The following is a 19,313-nucleotide window of genomic DNA, read 5'->3' on the forward strand; positions in this document are numbered from 1 at the left end:
ATGCTTCCTGGTGAAGGGAGTAGAGAAGAAAACCCTAGCCAGTCCCCCCCTGCCGTGCGGTGGCTGCCATTTTCGTGAGAGTGAGAGAACACAAGAGAGGAACGCAACCTGTGAGCGAGAGGAAGAAGAAGAAGTGAAGGTTCTGTCCAGATTTGCTGCATCTGACTAGACAGTGTTCAAGCGGATAATTGGAGGCTCAAACATGCTTGGATTGACCCCAAACTTGATGATCCCAGTCCTTAATTTTAGTACTTCGATTTAGTTACCTGGTTTGAGGATTGGGTTGCATCAGATTTGAGGGTGGTTTTGTCAGCTCGGACTGCTGCAGTTTCAGAATAGAGTACTTTTGAGAGACGGACAATTTGGGTAGGAAAACGGTATCGGATTGAGCTGACATTTTGAGGGGATCTAGGAACTCGCGTGTCTACTTGTCTGTCAAATTTGGTGATAATTGGTTCAACGATTTAGAGCAGTTTGCAAAACACTGAATGGGACAGAAGCTGTGTAAACTCTACTTTGCTGAAATCTTGCCTCTTGTGGTTGCTGCTGTTGTTACCGGCTGGCAACGTGGAGAGTGTGTTGTAAATCCCTGTGGAGGTTTTAGAGAAGACCTTGTACTCATCATTCTTATAGTGAAGTTGTGTGGACTGGTCGGTCCACAACCGTGGTTTTTTACTCCTCAAGTTGAGGAGATTTTTTTCACGTTAAATCCTGTGTTACATGTGTATGTTGTTTGTGTTATTCCGCTGCTTACTTGTTGATTGAAATTATCCTCAAAGTTCACTACGGATTGGGTTATTTAGTGTGTATATTTATCATGTTGGTGAATTTGTGCAGCGCATTGCTACCGTCCAACCCCAACATGAACTCCCATTCTCCATTTTAATTCTACACTATTTCTTTCCCCATCTCACTGGCAAGTAGGACTCGCGCATATATAGGGAGATGGCGTTGCCACTTAGGCATAAATAACAAGCGAACGTCAGATTTGACGGAAATATATGAAAATATGCTGCTATTTAAGTTGTTTTACCATTTTTATAGGGTTTTATCACACTACGAGTTTTATGTATCACGGGCTAATCAATCTGTAGTTGGATGGTTAGAGGGACTATAGTATTCCCAGCCCACCAGGGTTCAAGTCCTGATACTCGCATTTATTCATGAGTTTATTTCAGGATTTCCGGTGATACGCATTCAGTGGGAGGAGACGTTCCCGTCAATGACGAGGTGCCTACGATGACTTTGTAAATTTCAAGATGATATGCCTACTCAGTCTTTCAGATGTGCTCATAGGGATAGGGTGTCCGTGTATGTGCGCTTGTATCTGTACTGTGTTCAAAACAGGTGTAATTAACTCAAATTAGATCTTATTTTTTGAACATAGTAGAACGTGAATGCTCAAATACATGCATATACACTCATTACTATGTGCACATTCGAGATATTGAGCCAACACAATATTTTAAGATTGATGAAGTCGCCATAGCATTTGCATAGTTCTCTCACTAAACAAACATAGCCGAAAAGTCTGAAATAAGTTCAGGAAAATGCGAGCAACAACCGAAGTCTACGACTTAAACGCTGATAGGTTGATTCCACCACAAAGAACCTAATCAATCCTAAGTAATGAAGATCTCCTTTCCCCTCCCAAAAAAGAAAAACAAAACCCTAACCATCTGAGCTTGCATATTTCGCAACCTTCCATGTTTTTTTTTGTTTTGCCTTACAACAGAACAGGTTTTTGCATGAACAATCAATCACTTGCACTCTACACAAACAAACAGAAAGCACGACAATCATCAAGGGTGGCGCGCATGCATGATGACAGGGATTTCCATGCCACAGTCAAGGCTCGAGAGCCGCAGCCTCTTTCTCGGAAAGCCATGACTGCAGGTGCAGGTGCAGGTGCAGGCCACGCATGGCGCGAAACCATTATCAACGCCTTTAGGTAGCGTAACCTCGAGTAAAGAAGAGCCATCCACCACTATCACCTTTTCTCCTAATTTAACCGGAAGAGCGAGGGCAAAAGTTACAACATAATGATGGTATGGAACGCGCTTTAATCTTCTTCCAACAGAAACAGTGGTGAGCAGAGCACGCTTTCAGGGCGGTGCTTGCAGCCAGCCATCATGGCCTTAATGATATGATTGAATGCGTGGGCAGTTATGTCTTGACAGATTTTCCATGACTGTACTGCCAGTAAGGTGCCTGCCAGTGGGTGAAAAAAAAAGGCCGGGAAAAGGACGGCAGCTGTGCTGCCTCATTAAAATATCGCTGGCGTGCATGGCAAATTCCGGCCGGTTTAACCAAACACGAAACGCACGTCAGTCCTCCACCAGTGCTACACTAAGCTACGGTGAAGATGTGATTGATGTCCCTCGCAAAAAAGGAAGAAGATGTGATTGATGTCATGGTGGAGAATCATACTCCAGACATAATGTTGCTGCCTCCACAAGCTTCTTTTCTCCTCAACTCTACAAGAAACAGGAATTATGGACTCTACAAGAAAGTGTTGGGTCCCAAATCATATCCTGCGATTGTGATGATCATCCCAAAAGATTCATAATAATGTCATTTTCTCTTTGGAAGGCTGCAACATGTTGCAGCAACAAAGGATGAAACTTACCCAAGCTTCTTCTTCAGCAAAACACAACACAACTGAGGGAAGGACAAGTTCACGCGTCATTGACATGAAAAATGACACTAGCTTAAAATATCAGTAACAGTCAAATATTAACTGAGAAAATTAAGATGGACGTAGCCGTAGGAGGCGAGCGCACGTACACGAGCAGATGCATCTCATGCTCTTGTCCTAATGTCCTTTGAATCAAGCATGAGGAAAATTGAAGATTTTTTTTTCGAAAAGGGATGAGGAAAATTGAAGATAACACGATCAAAGTCTCAATCTCTGGATAAGTGTGATGCTTCATTGTTTTAGAACTTTGCCCCCTATTTTCTTCAGCTCCATTACATTTAGTTCTGCTTTGCCTCACTTGCTAATCGGAGCTTCTGTTGGAAGAAAATTGTCAACAAGATTGCAGAGAAAGGAATAAGATTAAGGCATTGAGATAGAGCTGGGGTAGGAGAAAGGAACAAGGAAGGAGAAAGATTGGAACAAGAAGGTCACCTTGTTTCCCCACCGGCGACGGCGACCACCTTTGGCGTCGCCCATGACCGATCCCAGCCACCAAGCCGCAACAACGTCACCAGGCATCCATAAGACCGTCGTCGTCCCCATCAAGCGACACAAAATGAGGCCGCGCTGCCCAATCCACGACACACTTTCCTCCTACTATTACTGTTCCTACAGGACACGTGGGCATCACCACCAATGCGTAATTTCCGCTGTTGATTACTTGTTTCAATGCTAGCATTGCTATGTTAGTAAAGGAGCAAGTGTGGCAAAGCTGTATTGCAGCATCTCAGAAGATGAACAATCAAAGAAGAAGAAGAAGAAGAAGATATATTTCAGCAGAGGACCAGGAAACAACTAGGACCTCACTCGCTGCTCACACGCCTAAAATACACTAATAAATAAATATAACTTCAGTTCTCATCTGCTACTCTAGGCTCAATGTCCTTTAATAGGCCAACGATCTGCTGCATGGTTGGCCTCTTGGATGGCAGCTCGGCGGTGCAAAGGTAGGCGACCCTCAGTGCCTCGTCCATCTGCTTGTCCAGTCCCGTGTCGCGGATCTTGGGGTCGATGATGCTCGACCCTTGATTTGCCTTCACCATTGCCCTTGCCCAGCTCACCAGGCTTGCCTCCTTCTGGTCAGGGTACTCATCACCCAGTGGCTTCTTGCCGGTGATCAGCTCAAACAGCACGATGCCGAAGCTGTAAACGTCGGACTTCGACGTCGCCGTGGCGTTCTCTGGGTCGGAGAACTCCGGCGGCACATAGCCAGGGGAATGGTCGCCGTCTGTGCTTGTCCCGGCGATCATTGACAAGCCGAAATCAGACAACCTTGGCTCCATTGCATAGTCGAAGTAGATGCTGCTTGCCTTCACATCCCGGTGGACGATCTGCGGAATGCAACCATGGTGGAGGAACGCCAGTGCCCTTGCAGCGCCTAGTGCGATTTTGTGTCGGAACCTCCATGCCGCAGTGCCCTCTGGGGTGATGTTTTCAGTGGCCACGCCACCATTGTTGTCCTCCCATGTGTCGGTGCTCCAGTCTTCGGTGGTCTGCAAGCCTAGTGGCAAATCATGCAGCAAGTTGTGCAGATTGCCATTCTCCATGTACTCATATATCGCGATTCTTTGGCTTCCTGCTAAGCAGTAACCAGTCAAAGGAACCAGATTGGAATGTTTGATCCGCCCCAGCCGCTCAAGCTCTCTGGCAGCATCCTCATCTGCCATTGCCGAACCATGGACCAGCACCTTCACAGCAACCTGGATTCCACCAGGGAGGAATCCTGTGTACACTGGCCCGAATCTCCCTTCTGCCAGCAAAGTTCCCCTGTCAAAGTTTGATGTGGCTGCCAAGAGGTCGGCGAACGTGAAGCTCAGCAATGGCTTCTCAAATATGACAACTGGAACGGATGTGGCAACCTTGACATCGGCAACCCAAGTTGTGGAATCAGTCTGGAACGCAAATGGCCCTGATGTGCCAGGCTCGTCTTTGAATGACGATGGCTGCTTATCAACGGGAAATGTGTCACCCCTCTTCTTCCTCGGCTTCCTGCACACAAGTGCCAAGCAAAGCAATGCAAGAACCGAGAAGAAGAGCGTGAGCACAATGGCCAGCGCCAACTTCATCCCCTTGCGGTGCCCCCCATTCTTCTTGATGCTGTCCGGGTTCACAGCAATCGGGCAGTCATTCCTGGACCTAGCAAAGGCGGCTGTAAACGCTTCCGGGGAGAGCTCGGAGGCGCAGACGGTGAGATTGTTGTATGAGAAGTTGAATCGATCCATTGACACCAATTTCTTGACCAGTGACACAGGGATCTCCCCAGTGAGGTTGTTCACCGACAGGTCCAGCACCCGCAGCGGCAAAGTGCTCAAGTCCGGCACCACCCCGCTGATATTGTTCCGTGACAAATCCAGCACATGTAAGCCAACCAACCGGGAAGACAACGCCCCAGGGATTCGCTCATGCAACCCAGTGCTTGACAGGTTGACATACTCCAATGAAGAAATCTCACCAATGGACGCCAGCAAATTGTTGGTGGACAACTGGTTGAATGCGAGATTCATGTGCCTCAGGTTCCGGAACCGGCCAGGGAGGCCGAATTCCCCGAGAAGCTCGTTGCTTGACAGGTCGAGGTACATGAGGGACGTACCAGAATACCCACTGCTAAAATTCAACCGCGAGAAGCGGTTGTTGCTAAGGTCTATGACCCCCAACTGCTCCTGGAACGCCCCGATAATGGAGCCGCGGAGCTGGTTGCCGGACAGGTTGAGGTAGGCCAGCGACCGCAGCGGCGACAAGTCAGGCAGTTCGCCGTCCAGCGCATTGCCGGAGAGATCCATGGAGACGAGGCTCCCGCCGGCGCCCGGGACCTGGCCCTGGAACTGGTTGTGGCTGGCGTTGAGGACCTGCAGGCCGGCAATGGAGCCGAGCGCGGGGGGCAGCGCGCCGGAGAAGGCGTTGTGGGAGACGTCGAGCACCTGGAGGCGCGCGAAGTTGCCGACGTTGTTGGGGAGCGCGCCGCGGATGGCGTTGCGGGAGAGGTTGAGGCTCTGCAGCGACGCGCCCAGCTCCCAGAGGTCGTTGGGGAGCGCGGTGAGGCGGTTGGCGCTGAGATCCAGCGAGCGCAGCCTGGCGAGCTTCCCCACCGTGTCCTCCGGGATGGGGCCCGACAGGCCCATCCCGGCGGCGGCGAGCGCCAGCACCCGCCCCTCGCCGTCGCAGGACACCCCGGGCCAGGAGCAGACCGCGCCGGCGCCCGACGGCGGCGCCGCGAGGCCCATCTTGGCGTAGAAGCGCGCGACGAAGTAGGCGTCCGTGTTGGGCTCCTGCGCCGCCGCCGCGCAGCAGGCCGCCGCCGCCACCGCCAAGAAGAGCGAGGCGACGCCGCACGCACCGCCGCGGCCCATGGCGACGGCGAGAGGCGCACGCGCGCGTGCTCTCTCCCTCTCTCGAGTGTTTCTCTTGGCGCGTTCGTGGCTACTGCGGTGCCGGTGCGTGCTCGGGGAAGAGAGAGGAGGGGGGAGCAGAGCAGGGTAGGAGCGCGGCCATAAATCGTGGGGTGGTGAAGTGAGTAAATTGGGGAGTGAATTGTGGGAGGGGAGTTGATTGAGATGAGCTGCACAGCAACAGCACATCAACATACGCGGAGACAGGCAGACACATATTCATCAGACTGGTAACCAGGCACGTGCAGCGTCAATGGAAATGCAGGCGCCCCAAGATCGACCAGGTCGGCACAGCAAATGTCAACAAACGTTGCATCTGTTCTGAAGCATGCTGATCATATGATGTAGTAGTACAATTTAATCATTGTTGTGTTGTCACAAAACGAAGACTGTTTCATCCTGATTTGGTCAGGAAATAGTACTCTTCTAAAAGGAAATGGTCAGGAAAATCACATGAAGATGGAGTGCATGCCGTTGAAAATAAGGTTGAGCTCAACGATCGTCACACTTGTATTGGTCCTCTCAAGACAATGCATCTTTAAATTCACCACGCTGCGCGAGTTTGGATCTCACGCGATCAGTTGAGGTGTCCAATTGTGTAATTTTATCGGTGATTTTTGATTGGGCCATCCTGTCGAGGTGCCTTTGATCAGCGCAAGCCATTTTGATAATTAGAGCTAAGCTCCCTAGAAATGGTGCTCGCTGGGTGGGGATCGCGTGGTTCCCCGTTTGACAATGGTTACTTCGAGTTGGGTTGGGTACATTCTTCTCTAACTAGAAGCAGACGTGTATTGCCACGAAATCCAGGGTCCGTCCCAAGGGTGGCGGTTGGTTTCGGTCTCGCGTCCCTGGCGGCGATCTAGGGTTTCTAGTCCCCGCCGCCCCAGAACCCCGTCCCTGTCCAATCGATCCTCACAACCCTGTACACGTCGACGCCGTAGTCTCGTCCCGTCGGCGACCACCACTGTAACCCCCACCATAAGCCTTTCACGTGTGTGCTAGGGCACGCGATCGTACACCACTTCCCCCTAGTTTTCAGATCTGGTTCACGGAGCAGGAAGGTAGTATGGAGAGGGTCGAAGGGCTGCTCAAAACTTGAACCTGTCGGAGCGGGAGAAGAAGGGTGTCAAGATCGGATGGAGTGGATATGGCAAGGCTGGCCTAGTCGAGCCCCAAGCCCTCGCAAAGCTGCTGTCCGAAAAACCGATGCTCGTGGAGGCTATGGCCGAAACCCTGGGCAAGATCTAGTGCCCAATCAAAGGAGTGGACTGTAAGGAGGTGGGGGAGAATATATTTCTGTTCACGTTTGGGCAGGAGTCGGGCAAGAGGATGGCTCTAGATAGCGGACCCTGGGAGTTCGGGAACGATTTGCTCGTGGTCGAAGAGTTTGTACCTGCGAAGAGGATCGAGGATTACACATTCGAGACCATTCCTATATGGGTTCGCATTATGCACATGCCTTTAGGTCTGATGAATAGAGATGTTGGAGAAGCTATTGGGAAGGAGATCGGGGAAGTTCTTGATGTGGAAGCTAGAGCTGATGCTGTGACAGTTGCGAGATACCTTCGTGTGAAAGTTAAGATGGGCATCAATCATCCGTTAATGAGGGGCATCAGGGTGGAGCAAGAGGTGGAGGGGGCTGGTCAGTCTAGGGATGTTGAGAAGACCTCCGCTCAGGAGGATGAAGACAAAAACTGGTGTCCGTTTGAATATGAATACCTCCCCGAGTTTTGCTATGTGTGTGGGATTCTGGGACATGAGGATAAGATGTGCAATGTCAAGCTGAAACGAGGGGAAAAGGCGCAGTTTGGGCCATGGCTGAGAGCCTATATGCCGAGGCAGAGTGGTGGAGGGGGCCGGGGAAGATGGGGTGAGGGGGGAGCTTATCGGAGTGGGCGGAATGCAGGAAGCAAAGGCATGGGTGTTTGGAGAGGGCGGTCCTCGTCAGCAAGTGATGCGTCGTCCTGGCGTAGGAACATGAAGAGCTGGGGTGATCTCGCGGATGAGGAAGAGAAGGGGTAGGAGGTGACGAGCCCTTTGAAAATTTCGAGTGATCGTGGTCGGGGAGGGAGGGGTGAAGGGGGAGTCGTTAAACAACTCACGTTTAAGCCCAATGAGCAGAATAAACAAAGGGAGCAGGAAGGAGTGCAGGGGAGAGAACAACTCCAGGGGCTTATACAAAATGTGAGGGACCCAAAGAAGGGGCCCCAAGGCCCAAAAACAGGCCAGCGCACAGAGTCTGAGGCCATGTAGAAGGACAACACCATGTAGATCGATGTAAACACGTCCCTGGTACCTAGTAGGCAGGTGGATGGTGCGAGTCAGGAGATGCAGGAGGGTGGTGCGAAACCGGGCAAATATGCGGGTACCTTCAAGAGGAAAGGAAGAGAGCTGGGAAGGAATGCATCGGCACAAAGGATGGAGAACATAGCTGGCCTTAAGAGAGCAGCCGAGGATGCTGAGATTGATGAGGACGGGGAAGCAAAAAGAGTGAAGCAAGCTGTGGTGTCTGTTGGTGGGGGTGGTGAGGTAGATGAGGATACTCAGAATGCGGGGCTGCCAGGACAGCCCTGCGGGACCCAATGAAAATAATCGCTTGGAACTGCCGGGGTTTGGGGAACAGGCCGGCAGTTCGCGGTCTTCTGGATATCCAGAAGAGGGAGGACCCTGATATTATGTTCTTGTCGGAGACTAGGATGAATAAGGAGAGGATGAGTAGGTTTAGGGACTTATTAGGGCTACATTATATGGTGGCTCAAGATAATAAAGGCAAGAGCGGTGGATTAGCTTTGTTTTGGAGGAAAGGAATAAATGTGACCGTGAGGTGGATGGGTAGGATGCATATCGATGCTATTGTGGAGGAGAAGGATGGGTTCAAGTGGCGGTTGACTGGTTTGTATGGTGAGTCACACGCTGCTAAAAAGGTCGACACTTGGCGGCTACTAAGGACTCTTCATCACCAAGTTCAGATGTCGTGGGTCTGTCTAGGTGATTTCAATGAAATCCTATTCAATCATGAGAAGCAAGGGGGGGCTCGCTCCCATAGATGTATGCAAAACTTCCGGGAGGCCCTTGATTATTGTAATCTGCACGACCTCAGTTTTGAGGGTGATGTTTTTACTTGAGGAATAAAAATTACCGCGTTGATGGTTATATTTGTGAACGACTTGACAGGGCTGTTGCTACGCCAGACTGGTGCGCGAGGTTCCCGGCGTATAAGGTGGTTAATGGGGATCCACGGAAGTCCGACCACCGGCCTGTTACGCTCATGCTAGATGGCAGGCCGGGGCCGCGACGAGCAGCGGGGGGTGACCGATTTTTGCGGTTTGAGGCTAGATGGCTGTTGGAAGGAAGTTGTGATGATATTGTTAAGGAGGCCTGGGAAGGGGGAAGGGGAGTTAATGCGTGGGAGAAGTTGAAAGGAGTTGTTAAAGCCCTAAACACTTGGAGTAGGGATGTGTTGGGTGATCTGGGAAAGAGGACAAGAAGCTCCGGGGAGAGTTGGAGGCTGTTAGAAGGGAGCCCATCTCGGAGAGTCAGGTGCGGAAGGAGCAAACTATTAGTTTTAACTTGGACCGCCTGGAGGAATAGGAAGATCTGGTTTGGAGGAAGCGGGCTCATGTAAATTGGCTTGTGAATGGGGACCGGAACACAAAGTTTTTTCAAGCCTTTGCCTCGGAGAGAAAGCGGAAGAATTTCATTCATAAGTTGAGAAAGGAGAATGGGGAAGTTGTGGAGAGCGAGGAGGGGATGAAGGAGCTTGTGACTAACTACTTTTCGTCTCTATTTACTTCTGTCGCAGGTGATAACGCTGACGATATTCTGAATCACATTGCCCCAAGAGTTACAGACCAAATGAATGTGCACTTGACGGCAGAATTTACAGCTGAGGAGGTGAAAGCTGCCCTTGATGAGATTGGGGATCTGAAAGCCCCTGGTATGGATGGTCTCCCCGCTGTTTTCTACAAGCACTATTGGCACCTAGTCGGTGACGAGGTAACACGGGAAGTGTTGCATGTATTGCGAGGCGGCAGTATGCCGGAGGGATGGAATGATACCCTAGTGGTACTTATCCCAAAGGTGCAGGACCCTGAATACTTAAAGGATCTTCACCCTATTAGCCTTTGCAATGTCGTGTACAAACTCGTGTCCAAAGTACTGGCGAACCGTCTTAAGTGCATTTTGGGTGAAATCATCTCGCCAAATCAGAGTGCTTTTATGCCGGGAAGATAGATCTCTGACAATACCATTTTGGCATATGAAATGACGCACTTTTTGAAACGGAAGCGGATGGGGAGCACGAGCTATGCAGCACTAAAGCTGGATATGAGTAAAGCATACGATCGTGTGGAATGGAGCTTTCTGGAGAGGCAACTCATTAGTACATGCATCCGGTCAGTGAGGTTAAGGTTTAAGGTTAACGGGACGTGCACGGACCAAGTAATACCGGAGCGTGGTCTCCGTCCGGGCGAACCCATTTTGCCTTATCTGTTATTAATCTATGTGGAGGGCCTATCATCGCTGCTGCGCCATGCCGAGAAGTCCGGGAGGATAAGAGGGATTCAGTTGCCCCCCCAGGCACCCCCAATTAGCCATCTCTTGTTTGCTGACGATTCGCTTCTACTTATGGAGGCCTCGCCGGAAAGTATTGCTGCTGTGAACCAGATTCTGCATGTGTATGAGAGAGGGTCCGGCCAAGTCATTAACCGAGACAAATATGTTGTGCTTTTCAGTAAAAACACCTCAAGCTCGAAGAAACTGGTTCTGCTAAGTGCTCTAGGGCTACGGTCTGAAAGCTTAAATGGGAAATACTTGGGCCTACCAAGTTATGTGGGTCGCTCTCGCTAGAAATGTTTTGAGTACTTGCGGGAAAAATCTGGGAGATATTAAAGGGGTGGAAAATCAAGTTGTTGTCTAAGGCCGCGAGGAGATCCTGATCAAAACCATAGTCCATGATATAGCTACATATGCTATGGCGTGCTTCAACCTTACAAAGGAACTGTGTGAGAGCATCAGCAACATGGTGTGTAAGTTTTGGTGGGCGAACCAGGAGGATGAACATAAGCATCATTGGATTAGCTGGGAAAGGATGTGTTTGCCTAAGGACCAGGGTGGCCTCGGCTTCCGGGACCTCCATACGTTAACGTGGCCATGCTCGCCCATCAAGGGTGGCGACTCCTCTAGTTCCCTGACCCCCTGTGTGCCCAAGTCCTTAAAGCCAAGTATTTTCCCGACAGTGATCTTCTAGAAGCTATGGCACAGCCAGGAATGAGATACGTTTGGCGGAGTATTCTGCAAGGCCTTGAGGTTGTTAAAGCCAGGATGATATGGAGGGTGGGATCGGGCGAGAACATACAGATTTGGTCTGACCCTTGGCTGCCGTCAAATGACACTAGAAGGCCGAGTACGTTACAAGGGGGAAACCTTTTGACAAAGGTGGCAGAACTCATTGACCCTACAACTAATCAGTGGGATCACCAGCTAGTGTCACAAACCTTTACACAGGCAGATGCAGCAACGGTCTTGGCTATCCCCATTTGTGATCAGTACGAGGATTTTGTGGCATGGCACTTTGATAAAAGAGGGTTGTTCTCTGTACGTTCGGCCTACTGAGTGTATAGTGAGGTTCAGATGCAACAAAGAACCAGACAACCTAGAGAGGGCACTGCTGGAAGTTAGCAAAGAACTTGGTTCTGGAAAAAGTTGTGGCAAATCGGGTGCCCGGCGCGGGTACATCACTTCTTATGGTGCCTGGTTCACAACAGTCACCCACTACTCCGAAATGTTGAGTGAATAGGGGTTGAGCTTGACACGAATTGCCGACTATGCGGCCGTCGGCCGGAGGACGGAGGACATCTATTCCTATGGTGCAAAGAGGTGAAGAAAGTCTGGAGGGAGTGTGGTATGGAGCGAGTCCGATCTGATCTTCTGGCCGCGCAGTCATCTAAAGCTATGCTCGAGTCCATCTTCAAACTCCCAGATGAGATCAGCCTCAAAACAGCCAGCCTCATGTGGTCTTGGTGGTCGGAAAGGAACAAAACGAACCATAACAAAAAAATACTAGAGCCTGAAGCTTTTGGCGCTAAGGTGCGCCTTGATCTTGCTGAATGGAGAGAATTTCTCGCGAAGAAGAACCAGGCCACACCTGCACCGTCTACCCGGTGGGAGCCCCCCCAGCCAGACTACACCAAGATCAATTTTGATGCATCATTCGACACGGCGACAGGAGCAGGGGGTTGGGGGGGCGTAGCCAGGAACGCCGATGGCGAACTGCTCCTGGCAGCGGTGAGAGGGCTGCAGCATATGCAGGATGCTATGCATGCGGAAACGTCTGCACTGCTCAAGGCAATCCAGGTCGCTGAACAAGTTGGGATAGGTCGGGTGATTTTCCAAACGGACTGTATCCCCTTGCAGCAAGCAACGGCCTCGTCGACGTCAGATCAAAACCCCCTGGGAGTCTTATTCAGGGAAGCAAAGTTCCAGTTGCAGCAAGCGTTTATTGATGCCAATGTAGTGTTCCAGCCTAGGAATTGTAACAAGCCAGCGCATGTGCTGGCTGGCTCTCACGGTCGGAACCTCCCGACTGGCCAGCATGTTTGGCTCTCAGAGTTCCCCATAGATGTAATCCATTGTGTGGCCGCCGATTTGGTCGGTCCACCGTAATCTTTGGAATGCAAGGTATTCCAGCTCAAAAAAAGAAGCAGGCGTGTGTTTTGTTGTGTCGTTTGATCTGTAACGGTTATTTGCTGGATATGTATTTCCTATGGTTTCCCTTTTGCTTGTTCGTTGATTTATTTGTCTTTTTGTGTGCCTCCACCAGCACAACAACACAATGACCACGCTCGATAAAATCCAACGCCCAATGCAATTTTGTCTAAACAAGAACACCCTTTCCTATGTGCCTACCCAGTCCCTAGTTGTAAAAAAAATCAACCTAACACCCCCACGAGCCCTTGCCTTGTGTAAATACTTTATTTATTTTAATATATATATATATATATATATATATTGTAGAACGAGTAGAATGATTGTTCTATAGTTTCCGGTTCAAAAAAATAGCCCCTCACATCAATCCCCCTATGCAAATAAAAACAATTGTCGCAGTAAGATGGAACACATGGAAGAAGCAACACCACACTAGAGAACATGCAAGCGGAATGTACGTCTAATGCAATCAAAATGCCATCAAACGCAACACCATCCCTAAAAGACCTCCTCCAAATGCAACAAAAAGGCGAAAACAACCGAGATGGAGGTTCACAGTTGGGCTTAGACCAAACTATTATTTCCCCTAGAGGAAACACAACCCGACACCAAGAGCTCCCTATTTCTAGAGAGCTCGGAGATTAGCAACTTTTCCATATGTTAGTTTCAGCAAACCTTCATGAAAAGCTTGTATATATTTACATGTACCTTACACAATATAACTCTTACCTGTAGATGAAGCGGAATATTTTTTTCCTCATATTCAGAATTCTTGTTTGTAGGTTTCATGATCTATTTACACTAATATATCTAACACATGCATGAACATTGTAGTCATTTATAGGCATGAAAAGCACTATCGTAAGAATGTGAATTGGTCATAGTTTTATACAACATAAATAGAACAAAACTGTCGTTCAACCTATAGGAACAATAAAAACCAAATATTACCGCGGCTTTCTCTAATGGGACCAGACAACTAACAAAGTGCATTGCTTAAATTCAGATGCTGAGACGGGGCTATGCATTATGACTGTAAGAACCTATATTTATTTGGATAATGTCACATCCCAGATTTTCCCACAGATCTGGAATGTTTAAAAATTTAGACGGAATTAAAAAATCTAGAAAAACTCTTGCTTGTTTGCTAGTTAGCAAAATTGCCTATGACTTGCTTGTTGTTTGACCTTCATTGATTTGATTGATCACCTAGGAGGGTTAAAGGCCCTATACAACTAGTTGAAACCTAGGTAGACTATGGTTGAAACCTAAAACAATAGAAACAAAAACTTAAATAAAACCCTAAAGGGTTTTAATAGGAAATAATTCCCAAAAGGAAATTATTAAAATAAATACTCAAACAAATGAAGATGGGCCGGAGAAAATCAAACAAGGGGAAACTCTGAAGAAAACTATTTTTGTAAAATAAAATATAATCAAAGGAAATATTTTAGGTTTGAGTAAAAAAAGTCAAAAATTTCACTACATTTGGAGAACTTTTATTTATGCACAAAAACAATACCACGGTAGTTCTGCTGAAAACTGCGTCCAGTCCGGGTTAGTTCTATTCAAATCATACCAAAACCATATAAAATTGTTGTAAACATGGCATGAATACATCATAAATTATAGATACGTTGAAGACGTATCAACATACCATCAGTAAAATATGTTGATGAAAAATTAACACATTGCAAATTCACTAGATTAATTCGAGCCACGTGGAAAAGCCAGTTATCCAAACCAAGCATGCCTAAAAACTTGGAAATAGCAATTCTATATGTTTATCATGCATTTAGTACAACCAAATTTGATTTATTTCTCACATGGATAACAATACAAAATTGTACCCACAACAATTGAACATCGCGTTGCAGAATTGAACAAAAGAGTTAACTTAACACTACAACAAATGAACCAAATAATTAACTAATCACCACATTGCACAATAGAACCTACTAGAAGACCAGACAATTACGAAGCTTAGCATGCTTGATAACTTGGAAATATAGCAATTGCATATATGCCGCTCGTGTATTTAGTACAACCAAATTCGATTTATTTCTCACATGCATAACAATACAAAATTGCACCCACAAGAATTGAACATCAGATTGCAGAATTGAATCAAACAGTGAACTGAACATGACAAAAAATTAACTAAATAGTTAACTGAGCACCACATTGCACAATATATAGAACATATATATTAGAGGATCAGATTGCACAGTAACATTGCATAGGACAATTCACTAGAATTTGTAAAGGAAAGGCATGAGTAGCACATGCAATAGGTAAACCGAACATGCTTAACAAGCGTAGCTAGCTACTTCAACATAGGGCCTTATAGTAACACTACTGCAGGATGCTGCTAACGTGACACTACGATCAGAGACCCTTCGAGAAACTATGTGCGATGCAATAATCGCAAACGGTGGTGTATGAAAACCGTCAAAAATGTATAAAACATTTGCGATGATGGACGCATCAAACAAGGTTCAGATTTGAGTTGCGTGTGCGATGAAGGGCATACGCTTCAGTTCAATTAACTGTTTGCGATGAGGAGGAACAAAAGAAAAGGGCAGCCAGATAAAGGCATGTGCGATACACAGCATACGGTTCACTCGGATGAACTATTTATGATTAGGCAACACAAAAGAAACGGGCAGCCAGATGAAGGTGTGTGCGATATACAACATACGGTTCACTCGGATGAACTGTTTGTGATTAGGCAACACAAAAGAAACGGTCAGCCAGATCAAGGTGTGTGCGATATACGCATGCGGTTCACTCAGCCCTTGTCGTTAGTGTGTGACCTCTATGGCAACCATTCGCTCCCCAGGTGCCTCTTCGTGTACCGTGGCAACCGTACACCGACTCTTCGTCTTTCCCTCTCGATTTGGAACTGTTGTCGCACGTTCTTCCCCCTCCTCCATTTTCCTTCACCCTTCCTTCTGCCATTGTTCGATCATCTTCTCCATGGAGGGAACAGGCCGGAAATGACCCCGTTATTCTTGCCCCGATCTCAATGATGACGCGGTGGAGGAACTCATTGATTGGTGCGATGTCATCACCTCGGGTAACATGGCAGGTTCGTTCAAGACCATTCTTGACTCAACTAATAACATCATTACAAGGAACCCAAGGGTCCAGGAACAGTTTGATCTCCCCTATCTTCTTCGTCGTGACCCTGTTGACTGGCGCGGGGACGAGGGAAGCCTCGCCTTGTGTAAGTTGATGTCGCTTGATAATGATACATATGTTGTTAAGATGCCATCGCTTGAGGTCAAGGCTTGGGCAGGCGCAAATGGAGATTGGGTTGTTTATATTGGGTACAACTGCGAGTGGGAACTTGTGAATGTGTACACTCGTCACCGGGTTCCACTTCCAAAAATCTCAGATGACTGCCCAGAGGTTGATTACACCGATATTCTATGTGAGTTCAAATACGATCATGGTGACTGTTATCTATGAAATATAGAAATTTGTCGAGTTCCCAACCGCTCTTGGGATTACATTAACTATGAAGTTGTTGCTATCTTCGACAAGCTTGTTGCCGTCCTTACTTCCACGCCACAATGGATATTGCTCAAAAATCAATTTTTGTACACGGATGAGTACTGTGATGCAATTCAATACGAGGGTCTTGTGTTTGCGGCCACCACTCGTGGCACTATTCTTGCATGGAATCCTGATGCTTTCGGTACGTTTGTCTTCCACCGTAATTATAATTGTTTCATACACATGCATGCGGGTTAGCCAGTTTCCCTTTACTAATTAACCTTCTTGTGTTTCCAAGGTCTTGTGAACCTTCCACCACCTATACTTGAAATTTTTTATAACCAAGGGGGAGATGACGATGCTGATGATCACGAGCATGAGGACGAGCAAGAACCATATACTCAGTGGCGCCTGGCAACTTATTCCGATGGATCACCTCTTCTTGTCTGTATACATGGCACTGCTAATGTTACTAAGGAAGCATGTGTTGTCTCGCATGGTCGCACTCTCCAGACCTATTCCAACATCCCTTGCAGGGTATTCGGGATGGATACTAGTGTACTAGCGCCAATACCTTCTCCCTGGTTCAGTATTGAAAGTCTTGGAGGAAACTCGCTCTTCCTTGGACAAAATTATCCAATGATGGTGGAAGGCGATCCAGCTGCTGTTGACACAATGTTACTACCATTTATGAGAAGCAACTGTATCTATACCTCAGACATTATATGCTTCCCTACCGTCCCAATATGGTTCCTGACATAGGCCGCTTCAGCCTGGATGATCAGTCCTGCGTTGGTCTCGATATTGACAGTAGCTGGCCCTTCCCAGAGAATCACTTCTGGTTCAAAGCAAGCGTTTCCAATGCCGACGAGTGGTTGAGCTGAAGTTCATTTCATTGCTTTGTTATTTGTTGTGTGAGAAAAACTTTACTAGAATGTTTTGTTGGAAATGATCTATAATCCAACGTGTATCCTCGTTGTCGTTGTGGGTTGATGACTTGTTGTATGTAATCAATGGTACATTTGCATATGCGTCCATCAACTCACGCATGCTAGTGGTGTCCATATGAATAGTGCTGGCGATTTTAGTTGCAAAAATTAGATAGTGCTAGTGAATTTTAGCTGCATATTTTGACAAATCGGAATGTTACAAGGTTGACAAATGGCAATGTTACTAGATAAACAAATGTCAATCTTTCCAGTTTGACAAATGGCAACATACCCAAAATGACAGATATGCAAATCTTACCCAATTGTTTGTACATGGTTGCACACGGGTCATGCAAAACAACCGTTTGCATTGAAGGGATGCAGAAATCCTGCTCGGCAAATTTTCCGTTGGCTTCCTGGGGAAGCTGTCGGTCTGCATACGGGTGTTCTAACTAAAACGTTTGCGATGAGTGTTTTATATTTACAAACCACTGACCTTTTTTCAAAACAAAATCGTTTGATAAGTCTGTACATTAAGAGAGAAAAACGCAAGTTCATTCAATTCAAACCATATCTTTCCTTCAGTCACACTTAGAATTTATATTCATATGATCGAGAATTCGAGATACAGTATTAAACCCCAAAAAACTATTTCTGGCGGCGGCGGAGGCGGCGTGCTGCGCCGTTGTTGTCGTTGTCGTCCTCCGGGACGCCGTTGTTGAAGTTTTCGAGGCAGCACAAAATGTTCTTCACTTGTAAATCAAACATCATGTCGTCGCGCGATCGACGGGCGGGGCGCAGGAGGACGACAACTGGCGCCGCTGAGAGGTAGCAGTCGACGGCAGCGTCCCATGCCGCTAAGGGGCGCGTGCAGAGGCACGGGCACGGCCGGTGCAGCCAAACGCATGGGGACCGGCGCCACGGTGGGTGGAGGGGCCCGCACGGGCAGGGGCACGGGCGCGACGGGTGTAGCCAAATGCACGAGGCCGGCGCCATGGTGGGTGGAGGGGTGCACACGGGCACGGGCATGGGCGCTGGCGCTAGCATGTACATGAGCTCGCGTGGGTCCGCGGAGACCTCGCTGACGCTGCGGCTTCCAGCTCTGCGATAGTGCTCGGCGACCAGCCCGTCAATGCTACGGGGATTGTTGCTGGCACGGGTGCGGGGATGGGAGCTGGGACGGGAGTGGGGGCAGCAACCTCCGCGGCCAGCTCATTCTGGGCCATGTCCATGAGGCCCCATTCCTCCTTATTATCTCCTCTGGCTTGGAGTCCACTTCACCAAACTTGAAGACTAGTGGCAGATGATCATTCTACGCCGTGGCGTTGGTGGAGGTCTGCGGGAGGGGGGAATGGGAGGCGAACAGTAAGGCCGCCCGTATTAAACAGCGGCTCGGGCGCCATTAATGGAGAGGAAGGCGGGCGGCCATGGAAGTCAAAGGGCTCGCTTCCTAGTGAGCCTACGCAGCGTACAGCTCGCACACTTCCCAGTGAGCCTGCGCATTGGAGGACAGCTTGCACACCTCTGGTCAGCCTGCGCACCGGACTGCGCTCGCACGCCTCCCGTTCAGTCAGGTCAAGCAGCTGTCCACACGACACCTCCTACAACCATTAAAACCAAGACACATGGCGTCACGTGAATGATTAACATAACGCACATGGTTTGAATTATACAAACGTTTGAGATGTTAAAGTGGCAGCTATTTTTTCAAAATGCCTTTGTTGGCTGTCATTATTCGAGTGCGCCTTCTCCCAAAATGGACACGAAAAATGCCACAACATGCCGGGTGCCATTCCATGATAGCATGCCAAGTTTCATGAATTTCAGACGAGTTTTGGGTTTACTATAATTTAAAAACCAGGCATCTCAATGTTTTGCCGGCAATCAACGGTGCCCTGGTGTTTGAAATTCATTCCCATTTATTGCATGGGACCTAAGCATGCACCCAAGGACACATATTTGATTTTTCAACCAATTTATATGCACTGGAGCATGTGCATGTAGTTCAAATTTGAATTATGCACATAAATGCATTGAAAACTCAGTTAATGCATAAAAATGTCCAAACGAACCCCGAAAAATCCCAAAAATTGA

At 48.1% G+C, this 19,313-nt stretch overlaps 1 protein-coding gene across 1 annotated transcript; it reads right to left on the minus strand.

Annotated features, from left to right (window-relative positions):
* Positions 1–3,388: 3,388 nt before the first annotated feature.
* On the minus strand, positions 3,389–6,611 carry LOC125509117 (Leucine-rich repeat protein kinase family protein). Its single transcript, XM_048674003.2, has one exon. The coding sequence runs from the start codon at positions 6,277–6,279 to the stop codon at positions 3,550–3,552; it is 2,730 nt and encodes a 909-aa protein (XP_048529960.2). The 5' UTR covers positions 6,280–6,611; the 3' UTR covers positions 3,389–3,549.
* Positions 6,612–19,313: the final 12,702 nt, after the last annotated feature.

This window comes from Triticum urartu, chromosome 5A (genome assembly GCF_056163025.1).
Source record: "Triticum urartu cultivar PI428250 chromosome 5A, HENAU_Tu73, whole genome shotgun sequence".
NCBI lineage: Eukaryota > Viridiplantae > Streptophyta > Magnoliopsida > Poales > Poaceae > Triticum > Triticum urartu.

Bases quoted from the DNA above. Each gene is read 5' to 3' on its own strand.
- LOC125509117 (XM_048674003.2), bottom strand. From the start codon at position 6,279: ATGTTGATGTGCTGTTGCTGTGCAGCTCATCTCAATCAACTCCCCTCC.